A 22,673-nucleotide genomic window follows, 5' to 3' on the forward strand; every position below is an offset into this window, starting at 1 on the left:
TGATTGGTTGTATGAAGTGCCTGAATGCATTGCAACAAACATGATGTGATGATGGGGGTGTGTAAACTATGGATGCCACTGTAAGAGATTACTCAGTTAGCCATGCTCATTTCACTCTACACTAACAGTCAATAGCTCGATGATTTTTACAATAAAAAATTGCCCTGGGAAATGACGACTGGGCATAAAGATCATTTGAAGCGTTTGGCAGCACCTAAGTCATGGATGCTGGGAAAGCTTGGAGGAACGTTTGCACTGAAGCCAGCGAGTGGGCCACACAGTGCGAAGATGTGCATACCTCTTGGATATCTGGTGTCTAGGTTTCTGAAGTATGCAGGCAACAGGAAGGAGTTAAAGATTATTTTGGAGGGTAACAATGTGAAGGTGAACGGAAGAGCCAGGACAGATCCGCACTTTCCTGTTGGGTTGTTTGATGTGCTTTCTATTGACAAGACTGGTGAGCACTTCCGTGTGTTTTACACTGTGTCTAAGAAGTTCCATCTGCACAAGATAGCATCAAGTGAAGCAGAGTACCGACTGGCAAAGGTGGTCAAGAAGTACTCGCACTTAAATGTGCCATATGTTGTGTCAAGCTGTGGATTGAACATCAGGTTCTGCGACCCTGCAATACGGATTGGAGACACAATCAGAATTGATAGCGGAAGTGGGAAGGTTAGTGGATACATAACGCCTGGCGTAGATAAGGTAGTGTATGTGCTGAATGGAAGGTCTAAGGGATGTGTCGGAGTGGTTAATACGATTAACAAGCATGCAGACATCATAATATACGGAATGACCGACTTTGCAGGACATTCATTTTCATGTGCAGACAAGAACTGTGTTTTTATTGGGGAGTCACGTGATAACATCTGGATGACGCTGCTGAAGGAGAATGGAATCAAGTACTCTGAGCTTGAGAAGATCAACATGAGGCTTGGCGAGATGGTCGATGCAGAAGTTGCTGAGAACGAAGAATAAAACCATTCGTTTACTTATTATATTTGATTTATCTGATGAATATTTGCTGCTTAATGCATCAGAAAAGAGAGCTTGGGCATTTTGAAGCGATTATGCATTTGTTACACTGTGGACTCCGTGGAAGGCATATTATCTGACCGAATCCAACGAGGACTGTGTTGAGTGCCATCCACTCATTCTCAGGTATGATTTCCTGAAGTCTTTTCTGTGTTTCAACTGGTCTTTTGGTGCTTACTAGTCTTATTCTATTTGAGATTCTATGAACATGTGTATCTACGCTTATTCCCACTGTCTTGTTGTGAACATGAGCCATGTACAAGACGCCCATTTTCATGCCTATGCCTGGAAGTGCAAGTAGATCGTCCAGTGTATTTGGAAGTCCTGTTTTGGCCAATATCTGTGCGATTTTTTTGATGTACTGTACCTTTTTATTGTGGAAACCAACTTTCTGGATACAATTGTTGATGTGATTGGTGCTTGTGATGAGTATGTTTTCGAGTGTGAGTCCATTGTATTCTGAAGATTCATTGTGTGTTCCTTCGGGAAGTGACTGACGTAGTCTTTGCATGGCATTCCATGTTATGCTGTCTTGTGTTTGCGATGATAAAAGAAGTGCAATCAAGACATGCAGTGCTTTTTGCTCGTGTGAAGTGCATGCAGGAGTTATTGAACATCCCATCAGATCCACAGGTGATATAATGTTTTTTCTATGATGCTTTATTTCGTTGTACAGCTGAACTGGTTCGTGCATGCTTACAAGGACAACAGTTCAGAGTTATTGTTGATGATTAGTTGTACGGGTGATTCCTCATGTTTTAGGTAATCTGATATATTTATGTGTATGAATGAGACTGAATAGATGATATGATATGATATAAATAGAATAGAATAGAATAGATGATATCATATGAGACTGATAGGAATGGAATGGAATAGATTATAAATCACTGAATAACATAAATAATACATCAAATGAATGTAATACATAATATCATGAATGAATAGCATAGATGATGCAATGCATGAATAGAATAAAATGGATAATACATCACTGAACAGAATATATTATAAATCACATGAAGAGTATAAATAATACAGTATTTGCATAAACTGCTGTAAATTGTTCAATGCATCTTTGTATGGAATATTGCAATAAAACGCCGAGTATCTGTCCCATCTGTAATACGAATGACCGAGAATGTCAGGACATATCTAAGAATCAAGCCGCAAGCGATTCCAGAAGGAATTACTGTGACTAGAGACACAATAAAGATAGATGGGAATGAGTTTGGATTTGACAGGGTTTTCAGAAATTCAACACAGCAAGAGGTTTTCCAGGAAATTTCAAAGAGTCTACTTGTGGAATGTATGCAGGGATACAACTGCACGTTGTTTGCATATGGGCAGACAGGAAGCGGAAAGACATACACCATTCAAGGAAATGATCACAACATGGGGATAGTGCAGCGATCACTGGACTTTCTTCATAGACATACAGGACTTAAGGTGTCTCTATCGTTTGTGGAGATATACAATGAAGTGATGTTTGATTTGCTTGATACAAATGCTATGCTGTCTATAAGAGAGGACCCATGTGCAGGTGTTGTTGTTGACAACCTGACTGTTGTTGAGTCAAGTGGCTATGAAGAAAGCATGGAATTGTACACGCGTGGATTGAAGATAAGGAAGATTTCGTCGACAACGATGAATAAAGAAAGCAGCAGGAGCCATTGTGTTTTGATGGTGTATCTCCGTAATGAATGTGATATTGTGCATAGAGCATCGAAGCTGTGCTTTGTTGATCTTGCAGGGTCTGAGAGACTGAGAGAAAAGGAGATTGAGGAGCTGCGAATGAAGGAAGCAATGAACATCAACAAATCGTTATTGTGTCTTGGAAAGGTGATAAATAAGCTGAGTGGGGATGTGGATGGACACATTGGCTATAGAGAATCTAAGCTTACTTTTCTTTTGAAAGACTCACTTGGTGGAAACTGCAAACTGACTGTTATTGGCAATGTTTCTCTGGAGAATCGAAGCGATAGTGTGGGAACGATGAATTTTCTACAGAGATCTCGAATGATCAAGAACCCAGCAACAGTGAATTCTGATGTGAATGGAGAGCTAGAAGAAGTGAAGAACAAACTGAAGGATCTAGATGTAGAGAACCAGAGTTTGAAGGCAAAAATAGCATTAATGGATATCCGGCCATGTGAGATACCGACTGGGATGCTGCATTTCCAATATGAGATTAGTGAGATAAGCAAGGTTGTTAATGATGCAATAGGTGATCTGGAATGCCTAGAGCGAGAGGTTGCAAAAATATCTGGGCATGACTTCGATGTGAATAGAAAGCTTTTACTTGATATACATGAGTATTTTGTAAACATATCAAGTAGCAGAAGACGCCAGGTTGAATTGATGATGAAGCGGAAGGGAGATGATGAACGCTAGTGATTACATCCCAGCGTAGTGTTTTATGTGGTATTTGATTTTATCGGATTGAATGACTAGACTTATTGTGATGTAGAGATGATCAGTGTGATTGTAGTGCAAGTATGTTTGATGAGAGTAGCGACGGTAAATTTTGATATTTTCGTACCCTAGCGTGAGTATGAACTTGGAGTCGTCCTGGGTTCTGTGGCAGAACGGCAACGATGATTCGAACATCAGGAGCTGGGGAGAAGACATTCTAGAGGTTGGTGAGGTTTCGACAGTTCCTGAGTTTCTGTATATGTGTGACATGATAGTTAAAAACGGAGTGGAGAATCTGTGCTCTATGAATCTGTTTAAGAAGGGGATCAAGCCAATGTGGGAAGATGAGGCAAATGTGAATGGAGGAAGACTGATTCTTGACATACCTATGATGACTCGTGAGGACCTGAATGGCATTTGGAAAAAGACAATGGCGTTCTGTGTATCAAATTGCATTGAGAACATCTGTGGATGTGTTTTTAATGAGAAGCAGTCAGTATACAAGATATCGATATGGTTTGGAAGAGACTATAACCAGGACATGATTAAGGAGAAATGGGAAAGTGTGCTTGGAAACATCAACCTGCCAATATACTCTTTTCTGCACAAGAAGTCTCTGGACGGTACAAAGGGAGGAAAGAAGAAGTGGGGAGGAAAGAGAGAGAAGTAGAGAAATGCACATGAAGTGTATGAGCATATGACAAGAGCCTTGTGGCAAAGCCTCTGCTATAAGTATAATAAAGCCTGTGTGTGGAATGATGTGTTTGTTGATTAGATAAAGCCTGTAATGCAGAAGATTTGACCGGAAATGTTTATTATTCAAGCTACTTTGTCCTTTTATTTGGCTTTGGGGCAACCTTTACAAATCCATCTGGACAGATGTCTGAGAGTATCGATAGCTTTGACTCATTAAGAAACATGTTTAGGAACTCTTCAGCCTCGATTGTTTTTATGCCTGATATTTTTGAGATTATGTTCACTGCTTCTGAGAAAGATTTTCCGGATATTCGCTTTTCGATGTGTGCCAAAGTTATTGATGGATTCTTACCATGAATATATCCTCTAGATTTAACACATCTCTCAAGTACTTCTGCACGATCAATGCCTTTCATGGGCTCCTTCTTCAAAGACATCGATGAAAGGTCCTCAAAGAATTCCTGAGGCTTTTGGGGCGGGCTGTTTGCAACCGCATTCTTTTGGAAATACTCGTCCACCTTGTATGATGTCAAGAGATCTCCAAGGTCATTAACAACACTATTGTATGGCAAAAACCCCTTATCTACGTCTCTTCTAATGTATGAGTCTGCAATGCTGCCGTCTTCAATCATGCTTCTCAGCTCATTACTTGTTAACGGCCCAAGCACGCTTTGAGACTTCTTTACCAGCCATAGAAATGATGCTTTCGGAGGAATTCCAATCACAAAGTTTCCTCTTTGGTCAAAGTGTCCCTGATCTGCTTTTGACAGATCCGCTTCCCACATTGTCTCAAGCTCCTTCTTCTGTGATTTCTTTTGTGGCCAAACAGTTTTCTTCATGGCCACTGCAAGAATCTTCTTCTTCGCTATACAATCCTTTTCTTCCTTTGTATAATCCTGTGTGATCTTTGGTTTTTGCTCTTTAATGGTGCAAATCGTCTCGTCAAAAACAAAATCATCTGGCCTTACTGGACGGATATCTGCAAATCTCATTCGCTGCATGGGGTTTGATGTATTGCATTTCAATTATGCATACCTGTAACTACACAATTAAAGATCAATTAGTTCAAACATAGGGTTTTTAATACAATATTTACTGGCATGAATGATCCAATGTAAAATGCTGTACAATGCATATGTTCAGGTACATATTTGTACAGAACTACAGAAACCGATTACTTCTGTCTGGTACATAATCGTCTCTGTCTGGCTCAAAGCTGTCCTTTTTATTTTTTGATGGTGTTATTGGATCTATTTTTATCAATGGGTTTGTACCAGAGTCATCATCTTCTGCTGTATTCTGACTACCATATCTCATGAATGTGCTTGAGTCCATCATCGATCCCTTGATGTGTCTGTCTGCTGTAAATGTTCGTGCGTCATCCATGTTTGGAGTCAAATCGTCACGGCCTATGTTTGCAAAGTCAACAGGTACAGATTCAGATGTATTGAAAAGACTTTGAATGTATGATTCATCATAAATTCCATAATCGCTTTCTGTTATATTTATGGTTTTGATGTTGTCTGACACTGAGTATGTGTTGGCAGATTGCCTTTTAACGATGTATTTCCTACGGAGTGTGTTTAGAAGCTGCTCAAAGTTCATATGTATGGGATTTACTGCATGTGTTAAAAATGCCAAATACATGCGATTGATAGCTGTCGATTAATCAGAAATATATTACCTGAATGCAGTCAACACGCCCTTACTGAAGATGCAACAGGATGAGGTTGTGCAGCAGATTGAAAGCAGATTGAAATTCTTGAGATTGAATGTTAGCAAGGAGGTTGCAAATGAAGTGCTCAAGATGTTTTTGAAGAAGAGCAAAAACAAGTCTGAGAATGTTGATGTCTTTGTCGATAGCCTAGTTGAGAGTGGGACTCTGAACACGTTGCAGTTAGATTATGAAGCAAGCAATGAGATAAAAAATGATGGGCAATGGAGGAGATCAAGACGGAATGCTGTATATTCAGAGAAAATAACACCAGAGACGTTTAAACTCAAGAACTATCCAAAAGATGATGCAACAGTGCGGTTCTTGAAAGAAATCCTTGTTGCAGATATACCTTTTGGGTTTATGAATCCTGAGCAGAAGAGAAGGTTGATAGAGTCTATGGAGCTTATGGATGTACAAAAAGGAACAGTTGTGACGCAGGAAGGAGCACTTGGATCAGAGATGCATATTATTGAGAGTGGGGTTTTTGAGGTTAGCAAGGATGGAGAAGTTCTACGTAGACTTTACAGAGGAAACTTCTTTGGGGAAATAGCGCTTCTACATAACATTTCAAGGACAGCGACTGTTAAAGCGATTACTGATGGAAAGGTGTGGGTGGTTGAGCAAACATCGTTTTCAGGGATTCGGATGATGGACAGGATTGCCAACAAGAAGGTTATTATTGAAGGGCTACGGGAGAATGGAATGTTTGGAGTAGCTGGAGATGATGATGAGACTGTATTGAACAGGGTAAGCTTTGTGCATTATAAGAATGGAAGCAAGGTTGAGATAGGAGATTCTGAGTTTTTAATGATTGTAAGTGAGGGAGAGATTGATGATGGGGAAACAAGAAAGGTTTCACCTAAGGAGGTGCTGCGTGTAGGATTTATAGCAGTAACTGAGATTGAGGTGGCGCACATTCCTGAACTATGTGAAGACGAGAGTATAGGGAATAATGAAGAGTAATAAAGAATCAAGCTATGTCATAAATGTGCTGGCATGATTGCTAAGGTAATCGGGAACTGATTGTATGTACCTTTATATATAAGTGACCTTAGTGTAGTGGTTATCACATTCGCCTAACACGCGAAAGGTCCCCAGTTCGAGCCTGGGAGGTCACATGCTTTTATGTTTTATTATATTATGGAAATTACAGATATCTTTGTATGTCATTTACTCATTTTGTATGTGATTAACAATTATATTGATCTTTGTTAAAATACTTCATATGATATGAATTTCCATTTATCTTTGTTAAAATACTTTTCATATGATATGAAAATACATTTATATTTAGTGGCATATACGATCTTACTTATCTTTGTATACCACAAATTTATATTCATCTTTACTGACGTACTTTGTATGTCATATACCATTTTGCTCACTTTGTATTAATTAACATTTTACTGATTTTGCATGATATAAAAAAGATAGATTTGTGTAAAAAATCTCTCAAGCCGGATTCGAACCGACGGCCCCTCGATATCAGCTACTTCTACAGTCAAGTGCTCTTCCAACTGAGCTATTGAGAGTCTCTTGTGCACACTCACTTAGTTTTCACACCTCATCCATCTACTAAAACATTTCAAAAAAATATAATCAATTTATTCACAGCTCGTCAATACCTCCTATCCACACTCAGGCATCTATCATAGCTCACGCATGCTCCTGGACTTAAATGGTGATCCAGGAAATGTCAAGAAAAACACATCCATCTCCCGCTCCTCAGTATGCTTCTCTTCCTTCCTCTCTCTTCGTTCGCTCTTTTCTGCTATCTCCTTCAACGCACTGTACCTCTTGGCAGGTTTCGACTTCGTTGGCGTAAACTCCTTAATACATGGATCGTAGTTCTCCTTGTCTGTAGATTCATCAAACCTGACCATCTCAGACATCTCGCTCCTCATTATTCAGGGATTTGCTTAAATTAATATACTTATTTTTGGAGGGAATGCTCTTCGATGCCTTGAAATCCAACCTTAAAAGATCATATTACAAACATACCACAAACACACTTAAATATCCATAGTTCTACATCCAACACCTATCAAGTATAATCCTTCCGTACGGAGTTTCCTGCACTGGTCTAATTATCCCTTCACTGCTCAACTCAAGTATCTTCAAAAACATCCTTGCCTTCATCCTGTTATTCCATTCACTCACATGGCTATTGAAATCAGCTCCAGATGCAAAAAGTGAAAGCCATTCGCTCTCTGCTTCCACCTCAGATTCGCTCACTTCAAAAACAGTTGATGAGCCTCTCATTTGCTCAGCCGTTAGCGTCGATGAGTTACGCATTTGCTCAATTGAACTCAACGTTGCCGAGCTCAACATCGGTGCTTCACTCTCCTCAATCTCAAGTACCTGTCTTTCACACACCATCCTCATCATCTCATTCACAACAAACACATCTCGTCCTCCAAACATCCTCATGTCCACTTCAAGCGGTATCTTTGTTCCTATGGTACTTCTGCCATACCAATCACTCAAGTCAAGCTCTGTTTCAATGTCAATGGCTCTTTTCTTCGGTTTCCATTCTATTCCACTCTCAACACGCTCCTCATACGCCTCATTGCTGCTAAACATCAAACTCTCGCCATTCCATTCAATATCAGCCTCAAAATCACACATTGTCGTCACATACTCATCTTCCATCGGTAGCATATTCCGGTTCTTCTTTCCAGGTACTATCCTTCTAATCTGCTTTTTGGTATCCATCATACTCAACAGCATTCCAACTCTCTCCAATTGTTGTCTCACATCCTTGATATACATCCTAACCACTTCCCTGAGCGCCAAACTGCATTCTTCAATACTGCACTTGTTTCCAAGCTTCAAAACCATCTCCATCACATTTGCTACATCGACTCTTTTCCTCATACTACTCCATTTTCCATTAATAAAAGTATTCCATCTCCTATGAACCTCATCCTCTAAACATCTCATATTTCATGCTGATGAATGTCATTTCAATCACTTTAATCTACACACTATCTTTGCATAAACAACCTGCTCTTCCATACCTGCTTATAGATTCGGCCAGCTCATTTGCATCAAAAGGCGCCATAAAAACCTCAGCTACATCACTACTCCCAATACTCAGGTATTCATCCCTGAATCCTTCATCAACAGCCAAGATAATCGGCACATCTTTGCTTGCATCCCGAATACGGCATACCAGCACTCCATAATAAGCAGAAACTACATGCATCACTACCACATTATATCCCCATCTCATAACACTCTCAATCCCACACTTCCCATCAACAACTGTCAACGCATATCCAGGACTCCTCAAGGCTTCCACAAAACACTCAGGCATACTCCCTGTTTCTCTAATACACAGCACATTCACTCTGGCTGTCACGCCCTGCCTCTCGCAATAAATAGCTCTCTTCAATTCGTTTATATCTTCAACAACCTCCCTTAGATACTTAGAAATGCTTCGGATCGAGCTTAGAACATGTGACTGGTAAACAATGCTGCTCTCAATCTGCTTTGGTCGAGAATCCTCCCCAGCTCCCATCTCGCTCGGAGCTTTCTTCCTTCGGATTTTGCTCAGCAAATCAGGCCTTCCACGCTGGAAATACCTATTCTTGTACTCCCATGGTGTCCATACAGATCCCATACACTTTACTGCATCGTTCTTGATCTTATAAAAATCATACTTGTTCAGCTGTCTCACAAAAGAGCTCCAGTTTTTATGCTTGAAGTGCCTCTCAAGAATAACCTCAGAAAACTCCTCCTGGCTGCCTATCACAAAACTCTTTCCATCTGCACTCCATGAAATATACCTGAAGTTTGCTGGATCCTCCACCATCCTGAATAGCTTCTCAACAAACTCAGATCCAGAACCTTGACCCATCCACACACAACACAGCCATCACAATTATTGTACAATTATTACACCTGATCATCACACACCAACAAAGATACTATACCAATTTTAATACGAACCAAAACAAACATTGGCCTTCCTCTTACTCTCCCTTCTTGAAATACAATCTCCCTTCCCTGATCGTTACATCTCGCTTCAACTCATCAGCACCAATACGCAGTCTGAAAACTGTGTTTCGTCGGTTCAGCTGATGTCTGGATCGCCTTGCATTCTTATGCTCCCTACTCTCGGCATACATCGAGTTGATATATCTCTGTTGGTAATAGAGCAGCAATTCGCACACAAGAGATTCATTCGTATCGCAAGACTTTACATCTTCTACTGTTTCCTTCAACAACTGCAACACTGCGTCAATCTCTTCGTTATCTTTAATCTCATTCGTATGCATAAACATCATGTCTTCATACAAATGAGATCCAAACAAATGGTATGGCAAAAGACACTCATATGCGTGGTTGATATTCAAGAATCTTCGGAGATCGGGCTTTTCAATCTGTGCCAAGTCCTTCTGCAGAAACCCAATTACTTTCTGTCTATGCGTTTGTGCATGCTTATAAAAGTTTCCATACAACATTCCTGGGCCTCGTGCACATCTTCTATCAGCCACTTCGCTTTCTATGCTTCTCTCAGCATGCTCCTTGATTTCTTCAAACTGTGCTTCTTCAACATTCGCTGTTGCTATTCTTGCCCCTTCGTCTTGCCCTCCAACAACGGACTCGCCAGAATTACCCACGCTAAGCTCATGCCCATCAAGCATGTCTTCATCCATTTCAGGCTAAAAAAAACACGAATTTACATCCACACATGCAAGCATATTCGGCTACATCAAGATGCAATAGAATACACACAAGCATAAAAGGAATGCTGTGCGATAAATGCTCAGTCAGGTGCTATGTGTGCAAAGAAAATACTCACATCCATTCTATAGATCTTTTAATATGTGAATTCTGCTTCCACTCCACATACAAGAACAAATGCATCATGTGTGGTGAAAGAGATCCAAAGCACAGCGCACACTATTGTAGAGAATGCATTATCCTTCAGAAACATAGAGAAGGCTGTCCCATATATACATAATAGCCATACAGCTTCTCATCGTCATCCAAAGCATCATATCTGTAAACAAATAATAAACATATCGCTTTAATCAAACATCATGGGCCATTTCTTTGAGACGGCCATTTGTTAGGACTGTCGTTCGACACATTCTTCACATGTGGAAATAACACCTCAACATCAATCTCATGTCCATTCGAAAAATACCTCTCAAGAACACCATGATCCTGCATCTTCACCTTGAAGTTTATGGCTGGATCCTTTGCAAACTCAGGAATCACAAAGTTTAGATCTGTTATTGCATCATCATCGCCAACCTTTGGAATGTACGTTTTGGATTTCTTATCTCCATGCTTCTCCTTTACAGGTACAGACTTGAGCAGTTGGTTATCAATTACCTTCTTATACAGATTGCTTCCATTCAATCCTTTAATATCTCTTTTCTTGCCATCATCGCTTCCCATCTCATCATATTTGTTCATCACATTTGGCATTGTCATGCCATCACGTATTAACTGCTCTTCTTTGAATTCACTTTCTTTGGGTATACAGATCGATTCATTCACTTTGTTCATGTACTTTCTCTTCATCAGCTGTAGAGCTGCATTCAACTTCATGTTATCTCCTCCATCGCTCACTTTCTTTTCTTTGGTTGTATCATGCTTCACTTCACTTCTATTCTCATCAATCGTTCTTTTATTGCTCTTGGCACAACTAGTGCCTAAGCTCTTCAGTTCAGCCACATATCCACAATCAGATGGCTTCCTGAGCTTAGAATTTCCATATCGATCATTCCCTTTATTCATCACAATCCCATCCCTATATCCAAATCTACTCATGCCCTCTCTGGTCTCTTTAATGCTCCTCACCTGTGAATTCTCAATATCCCACTGATCTTCCACGGCCTTGCTTCTCTTTTTAGTACATGTATCAAGCTCACAAATTTTATCAAATTCATTATGCGCCTTGCTCTTGATCACAGGAATACAGCTAGCATCCAAACTCTCCCTATCAAATACTCCATCGATCTCTCCCTCACACTGATTATCATCTATTGCCACATTCTCTTTCTCATCTGCTTCTCTGCTCTGCTTGCTCACTTTCTTTATTTCATCCTTCACATTTTTCTTTTCATTCACTATCAAACTTTCCTTCACTCTGCAGACATGTTGCTTCCATTCATCCACAAACTCCTGCAGTAGCTCCATGAGGGATCAAAAACACAGCCTTACATCAATTGACCTTACTTCGTCTAATCATATCAAATTCCATTACTTCAAGTCCTTGCTTCAATCGCTCTGCTGCACTAACGACATTCCTAACCCTGGCCCAATACATCCCATTCCTAGGATCAAAAAACTTCACCATCTTGATCACTTCCTCAGGCACACTCTTCAGCACTCCATAGAGCAGCAAATAACTGTCTCCGTCATCATAGTCATTCTCTATTCTGTGAGCGTAATACTGCTTCATTCGTTGTATACACGCTTCACAAATACCTAAAGTATTGCATTCCATGTCTATCATCCTCTTGTATTCATAATACCCAGAGTATTTACTTCCTTCAGGCACTTGTTTGTTTTCATAATATTTGATTTCTGAATCAATCAGCCCAGACCTTACATGCTTTCTGGAGTTATACAAAACAGGAAGTGCAATCCTTCCACTATGTCTAAATATCACAAATCTCTCGTACCACATCCTCTCGTCTGAAGCATATTTCTTTATCATCTCATTAGATAGCTCCACAGCTTTCTCCACATCAACCACCTTAATGTATCTCAAATATCCAACGGCCACTTCTACATTATTCGGATACTTTCTCATACACTCTTCATACACTTCAGATGCATCCATACCTGCATTACGCGTTAGCTCTGCATACAATAAGTAGTGCTTATACTCGTGAAGATCGTTGCGTATTGTAGAAATTGCCATTTTTACACTCATCTGCGATAGAACAACATACCTCCTGATTGTTTTCATCTTCTTTGGAATCGCGCTCAGACTGCCAACAAAATCACCTGCAAAATAATGCATCTTCGATCTTGCAAGCACAAACAGCTTCTTTTCCTTGCCATAATGCATAACTCCGCATTTCAGAATCTTGTCTGCTTTTCTGAAAAACTTCAGCTCATTCTGCATTGTGTACAACTTCCAGTACTCCTTCGCCTTCATCAGATCCACAAAGTATCTTCGTCTATGCATTACAAAAAACTCGTCTATAAATTGCTCATCAAGTACACATTGCTTAATAACTCCATAGCATAAAACAAAGCTCTCATCATCATGCATCCCATGCTTGCTAATTGATACAAACAAGCATCTTAGCCCATGTGGCATGACACACATAGGATCCACTTTAACTCCCTTGATATACAATATAATATCGGTATTATTTAAGGTTTCCACAGGAAATACAACTTTTATCTTACAATCATTCAAAATACAAACTATCTTGTGCAAATGAAGACAAAACAAATCATTCAGTACATCATCATCACCGTTAATCAAAAGATGCACCATCAATGCATGCAAATATATCTGTTTACATTTAAGTTGATTGTACAATCTCTTAATCATGTGAATGGCAGGTTGTGAAGCAACAAACATCATTGCAAATTCATTTGAAGCATTACTAGCCGTGCTATCCAAAACATTATCAGCTGTAGATAAATCTTTCGAATTGTCTGCTTCTATGTATACATCAGCCATGTCAATAACAGAGTCATACAGAAAGCATTGTTTCTGATCTATGCAATTAATTGCATTAGTCATTGCTTTTCTCAGTAAAATTGATTTAGGATGCTTCAAAACGCCTGCTTGTAAAACATCTATCCTTTTGTCGCATTCAAATAGCATCATGTAGAATTGTTCATCCCCATTCATCACATTCAATGCATCGTTAAGTAATTCAGGCACATAACACCTTTTTATAATCTCTGTCCAAAGACGAGCATCTCTGATGTCTCTTGCATCAATCAGAATTTTATTTGCATTATCACATGGCAGAAGTCTACTAAGCTTGATCCGGGCATCTACATTCTGGCGGTTCTTCTGAATCAAATCTGTAAGTATGCTAATCTTCCATTTATTATCGCATGCATTTGTGGAAGATTCAATTTCATAGCAATCGAGCTCTTTAAGACCAATGCTCCGATAATGTTTCCATGTTATTTTTGATGGTGAATGATCGCTTTGAATCTGAGTGCTCTCCATATCGATGTGTGCAAGCGTATTCATCTCTTCTGTGGAGAAAATGGGAAATGCGTCCCGAGCATGTCTTTTATTTCTTCTTTTACTTATTTTTGCATAAACATCATCTTCCTCGCTGCATGCATTTGGCTCACTCTGAGGAAACAAGTCGCGAACATCGAAGTGGCGCTTTTCCATCAGGCATGCTGAGAACAAAACAAAAATAAATGTAAAAGGGCACATCCAGGCAATGGGCGAGAACAATGAAACAAGGAAGAAAAGAGTGTCTTTTGCTACAGAGGCGCATGTGACATACATATATCCCGAGGCCGAAGCAAAATGCAGCAGTGGGATAGATTCTGGACTTGCCAGTGAAGACGAAGTGTCTGTAGAGATGACTGTGGATTGCATTAAGAATAGGCAAGAATACATTGAAAGCGAAGGCACGGGTATGAGCATAAAAGAACAGGGATGCATAAATGATGATCCAAGAAATAGAATCCATAGCATAGCGTATACAAAAGATACTTGTGGAACACCGAATAATGATGCAGATGATAAAGGCTTCCTGAATACGGATATTGGTGTGTTAGCAGGATGGGAGAACCTAGTTGATACTCCAAAGGATCATGAGTTTTTGAAAAATGCATGTTTGAATAATAATACTGCTAATTTTGGCAATGGATATGCATTATCGGTACATGAGCGAATGGATCAACATTTGAATGAGAATGAGGCGAACAATATACAAATAGAAATGCATGGAAAAGATGGAAATGCAGGCATGAATAACATGGTACATGATGCAGAGAAGGAGTATGATGAGCTTGATAACACGCTACTCAGCAATGCAACTCTGAATGTTGAGGAGATTATAAACACCCAGGATCTACGGAAGATCATACCACAGGCACGAAGGGATGTAGTGAATGTGTCTGAGTTGTTGATTTCAAAAGGAATAAGGTTTCTAGACAACTTGGTAGTTTCAAGCACACGGCGAGACACAATATCGAAGTCGAAGAATGAGGTGCGTGTAGAGCAAGTGAGGATCTATGAGAAGTTTGTGGAGCCTCGGACGCAGTTTCTGATGGGGTTTAGCGAGATTCTTGAGGACAAGATGAAGAGGCAGGAGGCGGTGAATGAAAAGCTAGAGATCGAGTTTGAGATGAAGGGGAGTGTGTTTGAGGAAGAAGATGTGTGTAGGCAGCTGAAGTCGTTGAAGAGCGAATGTAGAATGAAAGCGAAGATTGAGTGGTATGAGCTGCGGAAGGAGAAGGAGCTTGAATTCAATGAGATGGTTGTTGGCAATAAGAATGAGATTACAGATGAGTATAACCGATTAGCTGAACGAGTTTCATCGATTGAGGAAGAGATTGAGAAGAGAAAGGCAGCAAATTTAAGAATGGAAAAGCAGATACAAAGGATCCGCAGCAGGATTGATGAGGGAGGAGACGCCAGGTATATGAAAATTGATGAGTTGAAAGCACAGATGAGCGAGCAAGATATGGTTTTTGAAGGCATCAACAAGGAAATGCATGACCTAGAGGATCTGAATATGAAAAAAGAGATTGAGAGAAAGGTACTGAATGAAACAATTGCTAAGATCAATGAAGACATCAAGGAGCTTGAGAAAGGATTGGATGTAAAGAATGTGAATGAACTGCAACTGAATGAGATAAGACAAGAGTTTAAGGCACTTTGTGCAATTTTTGGAGTGGAATTTGTGAATGTGGATCTGAATGAGATGAGATTGAGAGTGATGGGATATGAAATAGACATTACGATGCAGGAAGGATTTGTGATGAGAACGGTTGAGGTGAAGTGTGTAAATCTTGATGGTCAAGACCGGTGTTTAGGAGCATTGCATGAGTATTTGGAGAAACATATTGGAAGGATTGGTAAGCGTTGCGGAGGCACAAGTAAATTGTTTTTTGATGGGATGAAGGATATTGTGAAAGCGGTACTTATTGGAGCAGGATTGATCAAGGAGCTGAAAACACTGAAGTTCAAACACGATGTTGAGTGTATATTGAGAGACGAAAGTGTTCTGATAGTGATAGGAATGCTAGATGCATACGAATGTTCAAAAAGAGAGATTTTGGTGAGTATTTCAAATGGATTTGAATGCATGATTGAGAAGAACGGAGAGAAGACGACTTATGATCTTGCAGAGCATGTAGGCATATTGTTAAAGGCTGTTGATCAGACTAGTTGAATGTCGTGCTTTTGAGTTGGGATGGATACAACATATAAAAGTAATGTATGTTTTCATGCACAGAATAACCGAGCAGGTCCAGTTAGTGAATGATCTATTACGAATTATTATGGATTTGGCTGATTATGGATTCGTAGAATATGATTGATTATGAATTAGGTACTAATATGAGCTAAAGTGAACAATAGCCAAATATCAATTTCTTGAATTCGTGAGTATTTATATTTATGTATTGGAGGCTATACGAAGTATTGTGCATGGAATTATCAATTTTTGGATTGAAATTAAAGTACGGAAACAATAAAGGATTTTAATGGTATGCAGTTTTGATTAGGTTGATGGTTTTAGCTTATTGCTCTTCTTGATTGAGTGTGTTTGTCTCTTGTATTTGTTGTGAGACATTTAGTGAAAGGTGGTGATCATTGATTGCGTCCCTGAGCTCATTGATCTTAGATATGCACTCGTTAGAAATTGCACTGATGTCTGCACCTTCTGTTTGAATGCTTTCATATAGAGAAGTCGCCTTCTCATACACCAATCTTTGATGCTCAACAAGCTTTGAGAGCACTTCAATGTCATTACTTGAATCCTTCTTTGATAAGTCCACAATCTTGTCGAGAACTGCTGCTAGCACATACAGGCTCTCAATGCTGTCTCCTCTGCTAACTGCATCAATAAGCTTTGTGTAATTGTCCTCGTCCATGGGAGGTTGTCCTTCAAAACATTTACTATGCGTTATTATCATTTAACAAAACAATGATAATATATTGTATATTGCACTACAGCATGATTGCAATAATTATGCCAAATCAAGTACCTTGCAAGCATGGATGCACAAAACCAGATCAAAAGAAACCTGAAGAACAACTACATCCTGATAGAGTTCCTTATGTTTGTGACAAGGACAGTTGTTTTGGCTTTTGCTATCCACGAAAATCCCTACTTGTCGATTACAAAAGGAATACAAGGTGCATGGATAAACACAATCTTCATTGACATCACAAACATCTTCCAGTTTATATTCATATTTGATGTGATTCAGCGTGAAAACATATTCCAGATGCTATTGTACATTCCGATAATCATGTATGCAATGCTGATCATACTTGCAACAATTCTTAATGCAGAGATTATTGAATTCAAGACTGGGGCTGTGAACGGCAGGGCAAGGTTTTTGTATGCGTACACAGGCATTCTTGCGTTTGAGATCTTGATTCACATCCCTGTGTATAAGAAGCTAAAGGCAGGCTTTATGTGGTCGAACTTCAAGAAGATAGGTGCAGACCCAAAAATGAATGGTAAGTTAAAACATATAATTTATAGAAGCCTTCCAAAGAAGAGAGGAATTGAATGCAATCAAGAAGCTTACAATTGTGTTTGTGTGCTCAGAAGTTCTTGGAATATATTTCAACAAGGTTGATATGATCTTGTTCAAGCAGATTAGCCTTGGTATTATTTTTATAGTGATGATGCCTTTTCAGAATGACGAATATGTGGCGCACCGGATTGTTTTTCTGATACTTTCTGGAATTTTCTTTGTGGGTGGGATAGTGAGTCTAGCGCTTGATATAGTGCATTTCTTTGTTAACAACGTTACAAAACTGTAAGTTAAATACTTAATTTTAGAGAATCAATTGTGGACTCGTTGTTTTACATGTTCATCATGTTTTTGTTGTTTATTGGTGGGTTTCGAGATTACAAGATGTTTGGAAGTGGACTGAAGGAGTATTACAATGGGATTACTACAAGTTCAAGGAAGAAACTGATTTTGGAAAAAGAGCACGATTTTGAATAAAATTACCATGCATGTATTTATTTTGTTCAGTGTGCTTTTTCATGTATTATACTCACTCATGTATATTTATGCATTACTCATTCATTGTATAATGATTATGCATCACTCATTCATGTTACTTATGTATTACATGTAATGTATATGCACTTAATCACGCACATCCTTATGTAACATAGCACACTCCCACACTCATACTTCCACATTCACTACTATAGCACACACTCATACTTCCACATTCACTACTATAGCACACACTCATACTTCCACATTCACTACTATAGCACACACTCATACTTCCACATTCACTACTATAGCACACACTCATGCATCCACGCACTACACTGCTTCTGACACCACTTCCACACTCGCCACTGCATTCACGCTCTCCTTCTCCTTCACTGCCGCATAAACCGTTATCCGCGGATTCCCTCGCACCTTCTCAATCACTCCCTCCATGCACAGGTGCCTCAACACATTCTCCGCAACTCCAAGATTCAGATTGTGTCGCGACCCAACAGAAAACCGTGTCACCATTCTCGCTCGCACCACTTCCTTGCGCACCTTTCCAAGCAGCTCCTCGGACACAGTCACTATCTTGCGCACATCCTCCTTCTTCTTTGCTTCTCCCCACTTCTTCTTGTCCTTTCGTGTTCCAGACGCTGCCTTCAATGCCTTCTTCTCCTTGGACTCCTGAGACTTCTTGACCATTTGGGCTGTCAAAATTTGCTGCAAATATTCCACGCTCTTAAATACATCACATGATACACATAATATAATAACACATAATATTCTCTACTGCATAAAATATAACACATAATATAATAATAGATCCTTATTATCTAATACTCATAATATAACATCATATCCTAAATATTCACATCATAAAATAACGCAATAACTCATGCATTCTAACACCATTCAATTAATATATCAAAAACCTTATCTTTAATCATCTAGTTAATCAGCAAGCTCCTAAATTACAGCTCTTTTCCTTCCTCATCAAAAAACTTCACATCAGACCCAAACTTTCTAACCTTCTTCAAATTCCCAATATCAAACCAGAACTCCTCTTGGTCATCTATACTAGCGTCTATATCCTTCGTCTGCTTTTCTTTGTTCACTTCAAATCCAGGAAGCTTAAACTCTCTTTTCATCTCGTCAACCTCCTCCATTGCTTCCTTAGCTGCCATCTCATCATTGCCATCAACCTCACTCTTCTGTATAATCCCTACCATCTTCTTCTTTTCACTGTTTATCACTCCATCTCCTTGGCAGCCCTTAAACTCGCCTCGCTTGAACTTCTTCTCGCTCAGCATCATATCCCTTCCTTCCTCTGAATCACTCAGAGCCTGCATCATGTCACTACTATCACCATCAAAAAATAAATCATCAACAGCCTCTCTTACGCTATCAGACTCTGAGGTATCCACTTCTTCAACATCAACATTATCCAATATCTTCTTTATCAATGCCTTGCTGTCTGTTTGCTCCCTAAAGTTCTCGTCGAGCCCCATGGACTTTGCAATCAGTTCCATTAGCCTGTCTGTCTCCTCCTCAGACAATAGTCTCTTCTTTTTTGCCAACAAAAAATTCAAAAGCTCCTCATACATTCTACAGGGCTTGTTTTTCCAAAAATATACATCATGCTTCCTCAACTACTACGCTTCTCAAAACAATACAAACAGCAAACAAAACGAAGTACGTCATTTATTATGATGCTCAACAAGCTTTGGCTTCCAATTTCCAGGGATCTTCATTGTACGCTTGTAGTACCTTGCAAGTCGATACATCCTTGATGACACAAGAATAAGATGATGCTTTGCACAGTTATCCTTCTTGAACATATTCAGATGAGTCTTAAGCTCATTCACTCGCTTCACAAGTGATTCGAGATCAAACGGAATCCTTGGAGTTGTTCCGTTGTTCTGCAGAAACTTGCAAATGTCCTCGCCGAGCACGTCCTTTGCCTTTCCGATCCCATACATGTCTCTGAGCCTACATCCTATTACAGGTGCCGGTATTCCCTTGTTTCCCATCTGGATAACGTCTGCCTTGACCTGATCAACAGATGCAGAAATGTATGACGGGAACCTAGTTGCATATGGTTTAACGCTTGCTGAGCGACCTTGTCCGGTGGAATGCATTTTTACCATCTTGATTGAAGGGCAATTTTTTTGTATGCAGAAATGCATGAGTTCTATTATTTTATATTGCACTACTGGGCTATTGTATTATATTATGTGTTATATTTTATGCAGTAGAGAATATTATGTGTTATTATATTATGTGTATCATGTGATGTATTTAAGAGCGTGGAATATTTGCAGCAAATTTTGACAGCCCAAATGGTCAAGAAGTCTCAGGAGTCCAAGGAGAAGAAGGCATTGAAGGCAGCGTCTGGAACACGAAAGGACAAGAAGAAGTGGGGAGAAGCAAAGAAGAAGGAGGATGTGCGCAAGATAGTGACTGTGTCCGAGGAGCTGCTTGGAAAGGTGCGCAAGGAAGTGGTGCGAGCGAGAATGGTGACACGGTTTTCTGTTGGGTCGCGACACAATCTGAATCTTGGAGTTGCGGAGAATGTGTTGAGGCACCTGTGCATGGAGGGAGTGATTGAGAAGGTGCGAGGGAATCCGCGGATAACGGTTTATGCGGCAGTGAAGGAGAAGGAGAGCGTGAATGCAGTGGCGAGTGTGGAAGTGGTGTCAGAAGCAGTGTAGTGCGTGGATGCATGAGTGTGTGCTATAGTAGTGAATGTGGAAGTATGAGTGTGTGCTATAGTAGTGAATGTGGAAGTATGAGTGTGTGCTATAGTAGTGAATGTGGAAGTATGAGTGTGTGCTATAGTAGTGAATGTGGAAGTATGAGTGTGGGAGTGTGCTATGTTACATAAGGATGTGCGTGATTAAGTGCATATACATTACATGTAATACATAAGTAACATGAATGAGTGATGCATAATCATTATACAATGAATGAGTAATGCATAAATATACATGAGTGAGTATAATACATGAAAAAGCACACTGAACAAAATAAATACATGCATGGTAATTTTATTCAAAAAATATACACGTTTAATGCAAGAGTTGGTTGCAAGTCAGTTAAACGGATACAAATATTTTATCAAAAATTTACCCCAGTATGATATACAGAAACCAAGACGGAGATAGAAGAGGATATAGAGGAGGATCAAGGATGGACGGAGGATCGAGATATGGCAGTAGACCAAGAAGAGAACCGTACAGATGTGAGCCACTTCCTGAACTACCGCCTGTTGAGTTTCAAAAGGATCTGTATGAAGGAGCAAAGAATAAAATGAGCGATAGTGAGATAGCGGCATTCAGAAAGAAGAACGAGATGATGGTCAAGGGACGAGACATCCCAGAACCGATTGAAGGATTTGCTGATGCAGGATTCAGCGAACGAGTAGTGAGTGAATTTAAGAAGAAGGGATTTAGCGAGCCAACGCCAATACAAGCGCAAGGATGGCCAATGGCACTTAGCGGACGAGACATGGTTGGAATAGCACAGACAGGGTCTGGAAAGACGTTGAGTTTTATACTTCCAGCACTTGTGCATGCAAAAGCACAGGTGCCTTTGCGAAGAGGAGACGGACCGATAGTGCTAGTGCTTGCACCAACAAGAGAGTTAGTGATGCAAATTAAGAAGGTGGCTGATGAGTACTGTGGAATGTTTAATTTGAGAAGTGCAGCGGTGTACGGAGGCGCTTCTGCACAACCACAAATAAGATCATTGCATGAAGGTGTGGAGGTGCTTGTAGCTACACCTGGACGATTGATTGATCTGCACGACCAGGGACATGCGCCATTGAGTCGAGTAACATTTTTGGTACTGGATGAAGCGGATAGAATGTTGGACATGGGATTTGAGCCACAGCTAAGAAGAATTATACCGAAGACGCATAGTGACAAACAGACACTGATGTGGAGTGCAACATGGCCACGAGAGGTAAGGGAGCTTGCAGAGAGTTACATGAAGGAGTATATACAGGTGACTATTGGAAATGAGGAGTTGAAGACCAATAGCAAGATCAAGCAGATAGTTGAGGTATGTGGAGAGAGAGAGAAGGAGGAGAAGTTACTAGAAGTGCTTGGAAACCATAAAGGAGAGAAGATAATTGTGTTTTGTAACATGAAGAGGACATGTGATGATTTGGAATATGTGCTGTGTAGGGCAGGGCATGGTGCATCTGCAATACATGGAGATAAGTCACAGAACATCAGAGACAAGGTGCTTGATGATTTCAGAATAGGACGACGAAGTGTGCTGATTGCCACTGAGGTTGCAGGAAGAGGGCTGGATGTGAATGATGTGAAGCTTGTGGTGAATTTTGACTTTCCTGGCTCATGTGAAGATTATGTGCACAGGATAGGAAGGACAGCACGAGGAAGCTGTAAGGAGGGAGTTTCACACACGTTTTTTACGACTGCTGATAGGGGAAATGCTCGTGAGCTGATAAGAATGCTTAGGGAAGCAAAGCAAGAGATCCCATCTGAGCTTGAGGGAATGGTTAGGGCGCCTTCTAGTGATAGGTATGGATCTAGGAATAATAGCAGGTATGGATACGACTACAACCGAGAAAGGACTAGTAGATACTCTGCTAGGAGATGAAGGCTTAATGGAGTCATTGAGC

General features: G+C 40.0%; 22 protein-coding genes and 1 non-coding gene across 23 annotated transcripts; 10 read left to right on the forward strand and 13 right to left on the reverse strand.

Annotated features, from left to right (window-relative positions):
• Positions 1-171: 171 nt before the first annotated feature.
• M896_090850 (ribosomal protein S4) lies at positions 172-978 on the forward strand (the record flags this gene model as incomplete). Its single annotated transcript, XM_014707715.1, has 1 exon — positions 172-978. One exon carries the CDS (start codon positions 172-174, stop codon positions 976-978), a length of 807 nt encoding a protein of 268 aa, XP_014563201.1.
• A 58-nt stretch (positions 979-1,036) lies between these two features.
• On the reverse strand, positions 1,037-1,729 carry M896_090860 (endonuclease III; the record flags this gene model as incomplete). The annotated part of the gene is made up of 1 exon (XM_014707716.1): positions 1,037-1,729. One exon carries the CDS (start codon positions 1,727-1,729, stop codon positions 1,037-1,039), a length of 693 nt encoding a protein of 230 aa, XP_014563202.1.
• Positions 1,730-2,166: 437 nt separating this feature from the next.
• M896_090870 (kinesin-like protein) lies at positions 2,167-3,429 on the forward strand (the record flags this gene model as incomplete). The annotated part of the gene is made up of 1 exon (XM_014707717.1): positions 2,167-3,429. One exon carries the CDS (start codon positions 2,167-2,169, stop codon positions 3,427-3,429), a length of 1,263 nt encoding a protein of 420 aa, XP_014563203.1.
• A 160-nt stretch (positions 3,430-3,589) lies between these two features.
• On the forward strand, positions 3,590-4,120 carry M896_090880 (translation initiation factor 4E; the record flags this gene model as incomplete). The annotated part of the gene is made up of 1 exon (XM_014707718.1): positions 3,590-4,120. The coding sequence occupies one exon, from the start codon at positions 3,590-3,592 to the stop codon at positions 4,118-4,120; it is 531 nt and encodes a 176-aa protein (XP_014563204.1).
• Positions 4,121-4,274: 154 nt separating this feature from the next.
• Positions 4,275-5,147, reverse strand: M896_090890 (uncharacterized protein; the record flags this gene model as incomplete). Its single annotated transcript, XM_014707719.1, has 1 exon — positions 4,275-5,147. The coding sequence occupies one exon, from the start codon at positions 5,145-5,147 to the stop codon at positions 4,275-4,277; it is 873 nt and encodes a 290-aa protein (XP_014563205.1).
• A 160-nt stretch (positions 5,148-5,307) lies between these two features.
• M896_090900 (uncharacterized protein) lies at positions 5,308-5,751 on the reverse strand (the record flags this gene model as incomplete). The annotated part of the gene is made up of 1 exon (XM_014707720.1): positions 5,308-5,751. One exon carries the CDS (start codon positions 5,749-5,751, stop codon positions 5,308-5,310), a length of 444 nt encoding a protein of 147 aa, XP_014563206.1.
• A 109-nt stretch (positions 5,752-5,860) lies between these two features.
• Positions 5,861-6,826, forward strand: M896_090910 (cyclic nucleotide-binding domain-containing protein; the record flags this gene model as incomplete). Its single annotated transcript, XM_014707721.1, has 1 exon — positions 5,861-6,826. One exon carries the CDS (start codon positions 5,861-5,863, stop codon positions 6,824-6,826), a length of 966 nt encoding a protein of 321 aa, XP_014563207.1.
• Positions 6,827-6,908: 82 nt separating this feature from the next.
• M896_090920 lies at positions 6,909-6,981 on the forward strand. Its single transcript has one exon. It is a non-coding gene; the product is annotated as a tRNA-Val (tRNA).
• Positions 6,982-7,512: 531 nt separating this feature from the next.
• Positions 7,513-7,767, reverse strand: M896_090940 (uncharacterized protein; the record flags this gene model as incomplete). Its single annotated transcript, XM_014707722.1, has 1 exon — positions 7,513-7,767. The coding sequence occupies one exon, from the start codon at positions 7,765-7,767 to the stop codon at positions 7,513-7,515; it is 255 nt and encodes an 84-aa protein (XP_014563208.1).
• A 124-nt stretch (positions 7,768-7,891) lies between these two features.
• M896_090950 (uncharacterized protein) lies at positions 7,892-8,806 on the reverse strand (the record flags this gene model as incomplete). Its single annotated transcript, XM_014707723.1, has 1 exon — positions 7,892-8,806. The coding sequence occupies one exon, from the start codon at positions 8,804-8,806 to the stop codon at positions 7,892-7,894; it is 915 nt and encodes a 304-aa protein (XP_014563209.1).
• A 37-nt stretch (positions 8,807-8,843) lies between these two features.
• M896_090960 (heat shock transcription factor) lies at positions 8,844-9,725 on the reverse strand (the record flags this gene model as incomplete). The annotated part of the gene is made up of 1 exon (XM_014707724.1): positions 8,844-9,725. One exon carries the CDS (start codon positions 9,723-9,725, stop codon positions 8,844-8,846), a length of 882 nt encoding a protein of 293 aa, XP_014563210.1.
• Positions 9,726-9,840: 115 nt separating this feature from the next.
• M896_090970 (uncharacterized protein) lies at positions 9,841-10,527 on the reverse strand (the record flags this gene model as incomplete). The annotated part of the gene is made up of 1 exon (XM_014707725.1): positions 9,841-10,527. One exon carries the CDS (start codon positions 10,525-10,527, stop codon positions 9,841-9,843), a length of 687 nt encoding a protein of 228 aa, XP_014563211.1.
• Positions 10,528-10,562: 35 nt separating this feature from the next.
• On the forward strand, positions 10,563-10,835 carry M896_090980 (uncharacterized protein; the record flags this gene model as incomplete). The annotated part of the gene is made up of 1 exon (XM_014707726.1): positions 10,563-10,835. One exon carries the CDS (start codon positions 10,563-10,565, stop codon positions 10,833-10,835), a length of 273 nt encoding a protein of 90 aa, XP_014563212.1.
• Positions 10,836-10,912: 77 nt separating this feature from the next.
• M896_090990 (uncharacterized protein) lies at positions 10,913-12,022 on the reverse strand (the record flags this gene model as incomplete). The annotated part of the gene is made up of 1 exon (XM_014707727.1): positions 10,913-12,022. The coding sequence occupies one exon, from the start codon at positions 12,020-12,022 to the stop codon at positions 10,913-10,915; it is 1,110 nt and encodes a 369-aa protein (XP_014563213.1).
• A 25-nt stretch (positions 12,023-12,047) lies between these two features.
• Positions 12,048-14,207, reverse strand: M896_091000 (uncharacterized protein; the record flags this gene model as incomplete). Its single annotated transcript, XM_014707728.1, has 1 exon — positions 12,048-14,207. The coding sequence occupies one exon, from the start codon at positions 14,205-14,207 to the stop codon at positions 12,048-12,050; it is 2,160 nt and encodes a 719-aa protein (XP_014563214.1).
• Positions 14,208-14,259: 52 nt separating this feature from the next.
• On the forward strand, positions 14,260-16,224 carry M896_091010 (uncharacterized protein; the record flags this gene model as incomplete). Its single annotated transcript, XM_014707729.1, has 1 exon — positions 14,260-16,224. The coding sequence occupies one exon, from the start codon at positions 14,260-14,262 to the stop codon at positions 16,222-16,224; it is 1,965 nt and encodes a 654-aa protein (XP_014563215.1).
• Positions 16,225-16,573: 349 nt separating this feature from the next.
• Positions 16,574-16,927, reverse strand: M896_091020 (uncharacterized protein; the record flags this gene model as incomplete). Its single annotated transcript, XM_014707730.1, has 1 exon — positions 16,574-16,927. The coding sequence occupies one exon, from the start codon at positions 16,925-16,927 to the stop codon at positions 16,574-16,576; it is 354 nt and encodes a 117-aa protein (XP_014563216.1).
• A 123-nt stretch (positions 16,928-17,050) lies between these two features.
• Positions 17,051-18,019, forward strand: M896_091030 (uncharacterized protein; the record flags this gene model as incomplete). The annotated part of the gene is made up of 3 exons (XM_014707731.1): positions 17,051-17,522; positions 17,548-17,827; positions 17,851-18,019. 3 exons carry the CDS (start codon positions 17,051-17,053, stop codon positions 18,017-18,019), a joined length of 921 nt encoding a protein of 306 aa, XP_014563217.1.
• A 336-nt stretch (positions 18,020-18,355) lies between these two features.
• M896_091040 (ribosomal protein S25) lies at positions 18,356-18,727 on the reverse strand (the record flags this gene model as incomplete). Its single annotated transcript, XM_014707732.1, has 1 exon — positions 18,356-18,727. One exon carries the CDS (start codon positions 18,725-18,727, stop codon positions 18,356-18,358), a length of 372 nt encoding a protein of 123 aa, XP_014563218.1.
• Positions 18,728-18,996: 269 nt separating this feature from the next.
• Positions 18,997-19,629, reverse strand: M896_091050 (uncharacterized protein; the record flags this gene model as incomplete). Its single annotated transcript, XM_014707733.1, has 1 exon — positions 18,997-19,629. The coding sequence occupies one exon, from the start codon at positions 19,627-19,629 to the stop codon at positions 18,997-18,999; it is 633 nt and encodes a 210-aa protein (XP_014563219.1).
• Positions 19,630-19,722: 93 nt separating this feature from the next.
• On the reverse strand, positions 19,723-20,172 carry M896_091060 (ribosomal protein S13; the record flags this gene model as incomplete). Its single annotated transcript, XM_014707734.1, has 1 exon — positions 19,723-20,172. The coding sequence occupies one exon, from the start codon at positions 20,170-20,172 to the stop codon at positions 19,723-19,725; it is 450 nt and encodes a 149-aa protein (XP_014563220.1).
• A 192-nt stretch (positions 20,173-20,364) lies between these two features.
• Positions 20,365-20,736, forward strand: M896_091070 (ribosomal protein S25; the record flags this gene model as incomplete). The annotated part of the gene is made up of 1 exon (XM_014707735.1): positions 20,365-20,736. The coding sequence occupies one exon, from the start codon at positions 20,365-20,367 to the stop codon at positions 20,734-20,736; it is 372 nt and encodes a 123-aa protein (XP_014563221.1).
• A 424-nt stretch (positions 20,737-21,160) lies between these two features.
• M896_091080 (ATP-dependent RNA helicase) lies at positions 21,161-22,651 on the forward strand (the record flags this gene model as incomplete). The annotated part of the gene is made up of 1 exon (XM_014707736.1): positions 21,161-22,651. One exon carries the CDS (start codon positions 21,161-21,163, stop codon positions 22,649-22,651), a length of 1,491 nt encoding a protein of 496 aa, XP_014563222.1.
• Between the last annotated feature and the right edge of the window lie 22 nt (positions 22,652-22,673).

The sequence above is a fragment of the Ordospora colligata genome, assembly GCF_000803265.1.
Source record: "Ordospora colligata OC4 chromosome Unknown contig_09, whole genome shotgun sequence".
In the NCBI taxonomy this organism is placed as follows: Eukaryota; Fungi; Microsporidia; family Ordosporidae; genus Ordospora; species Ordospora colligata.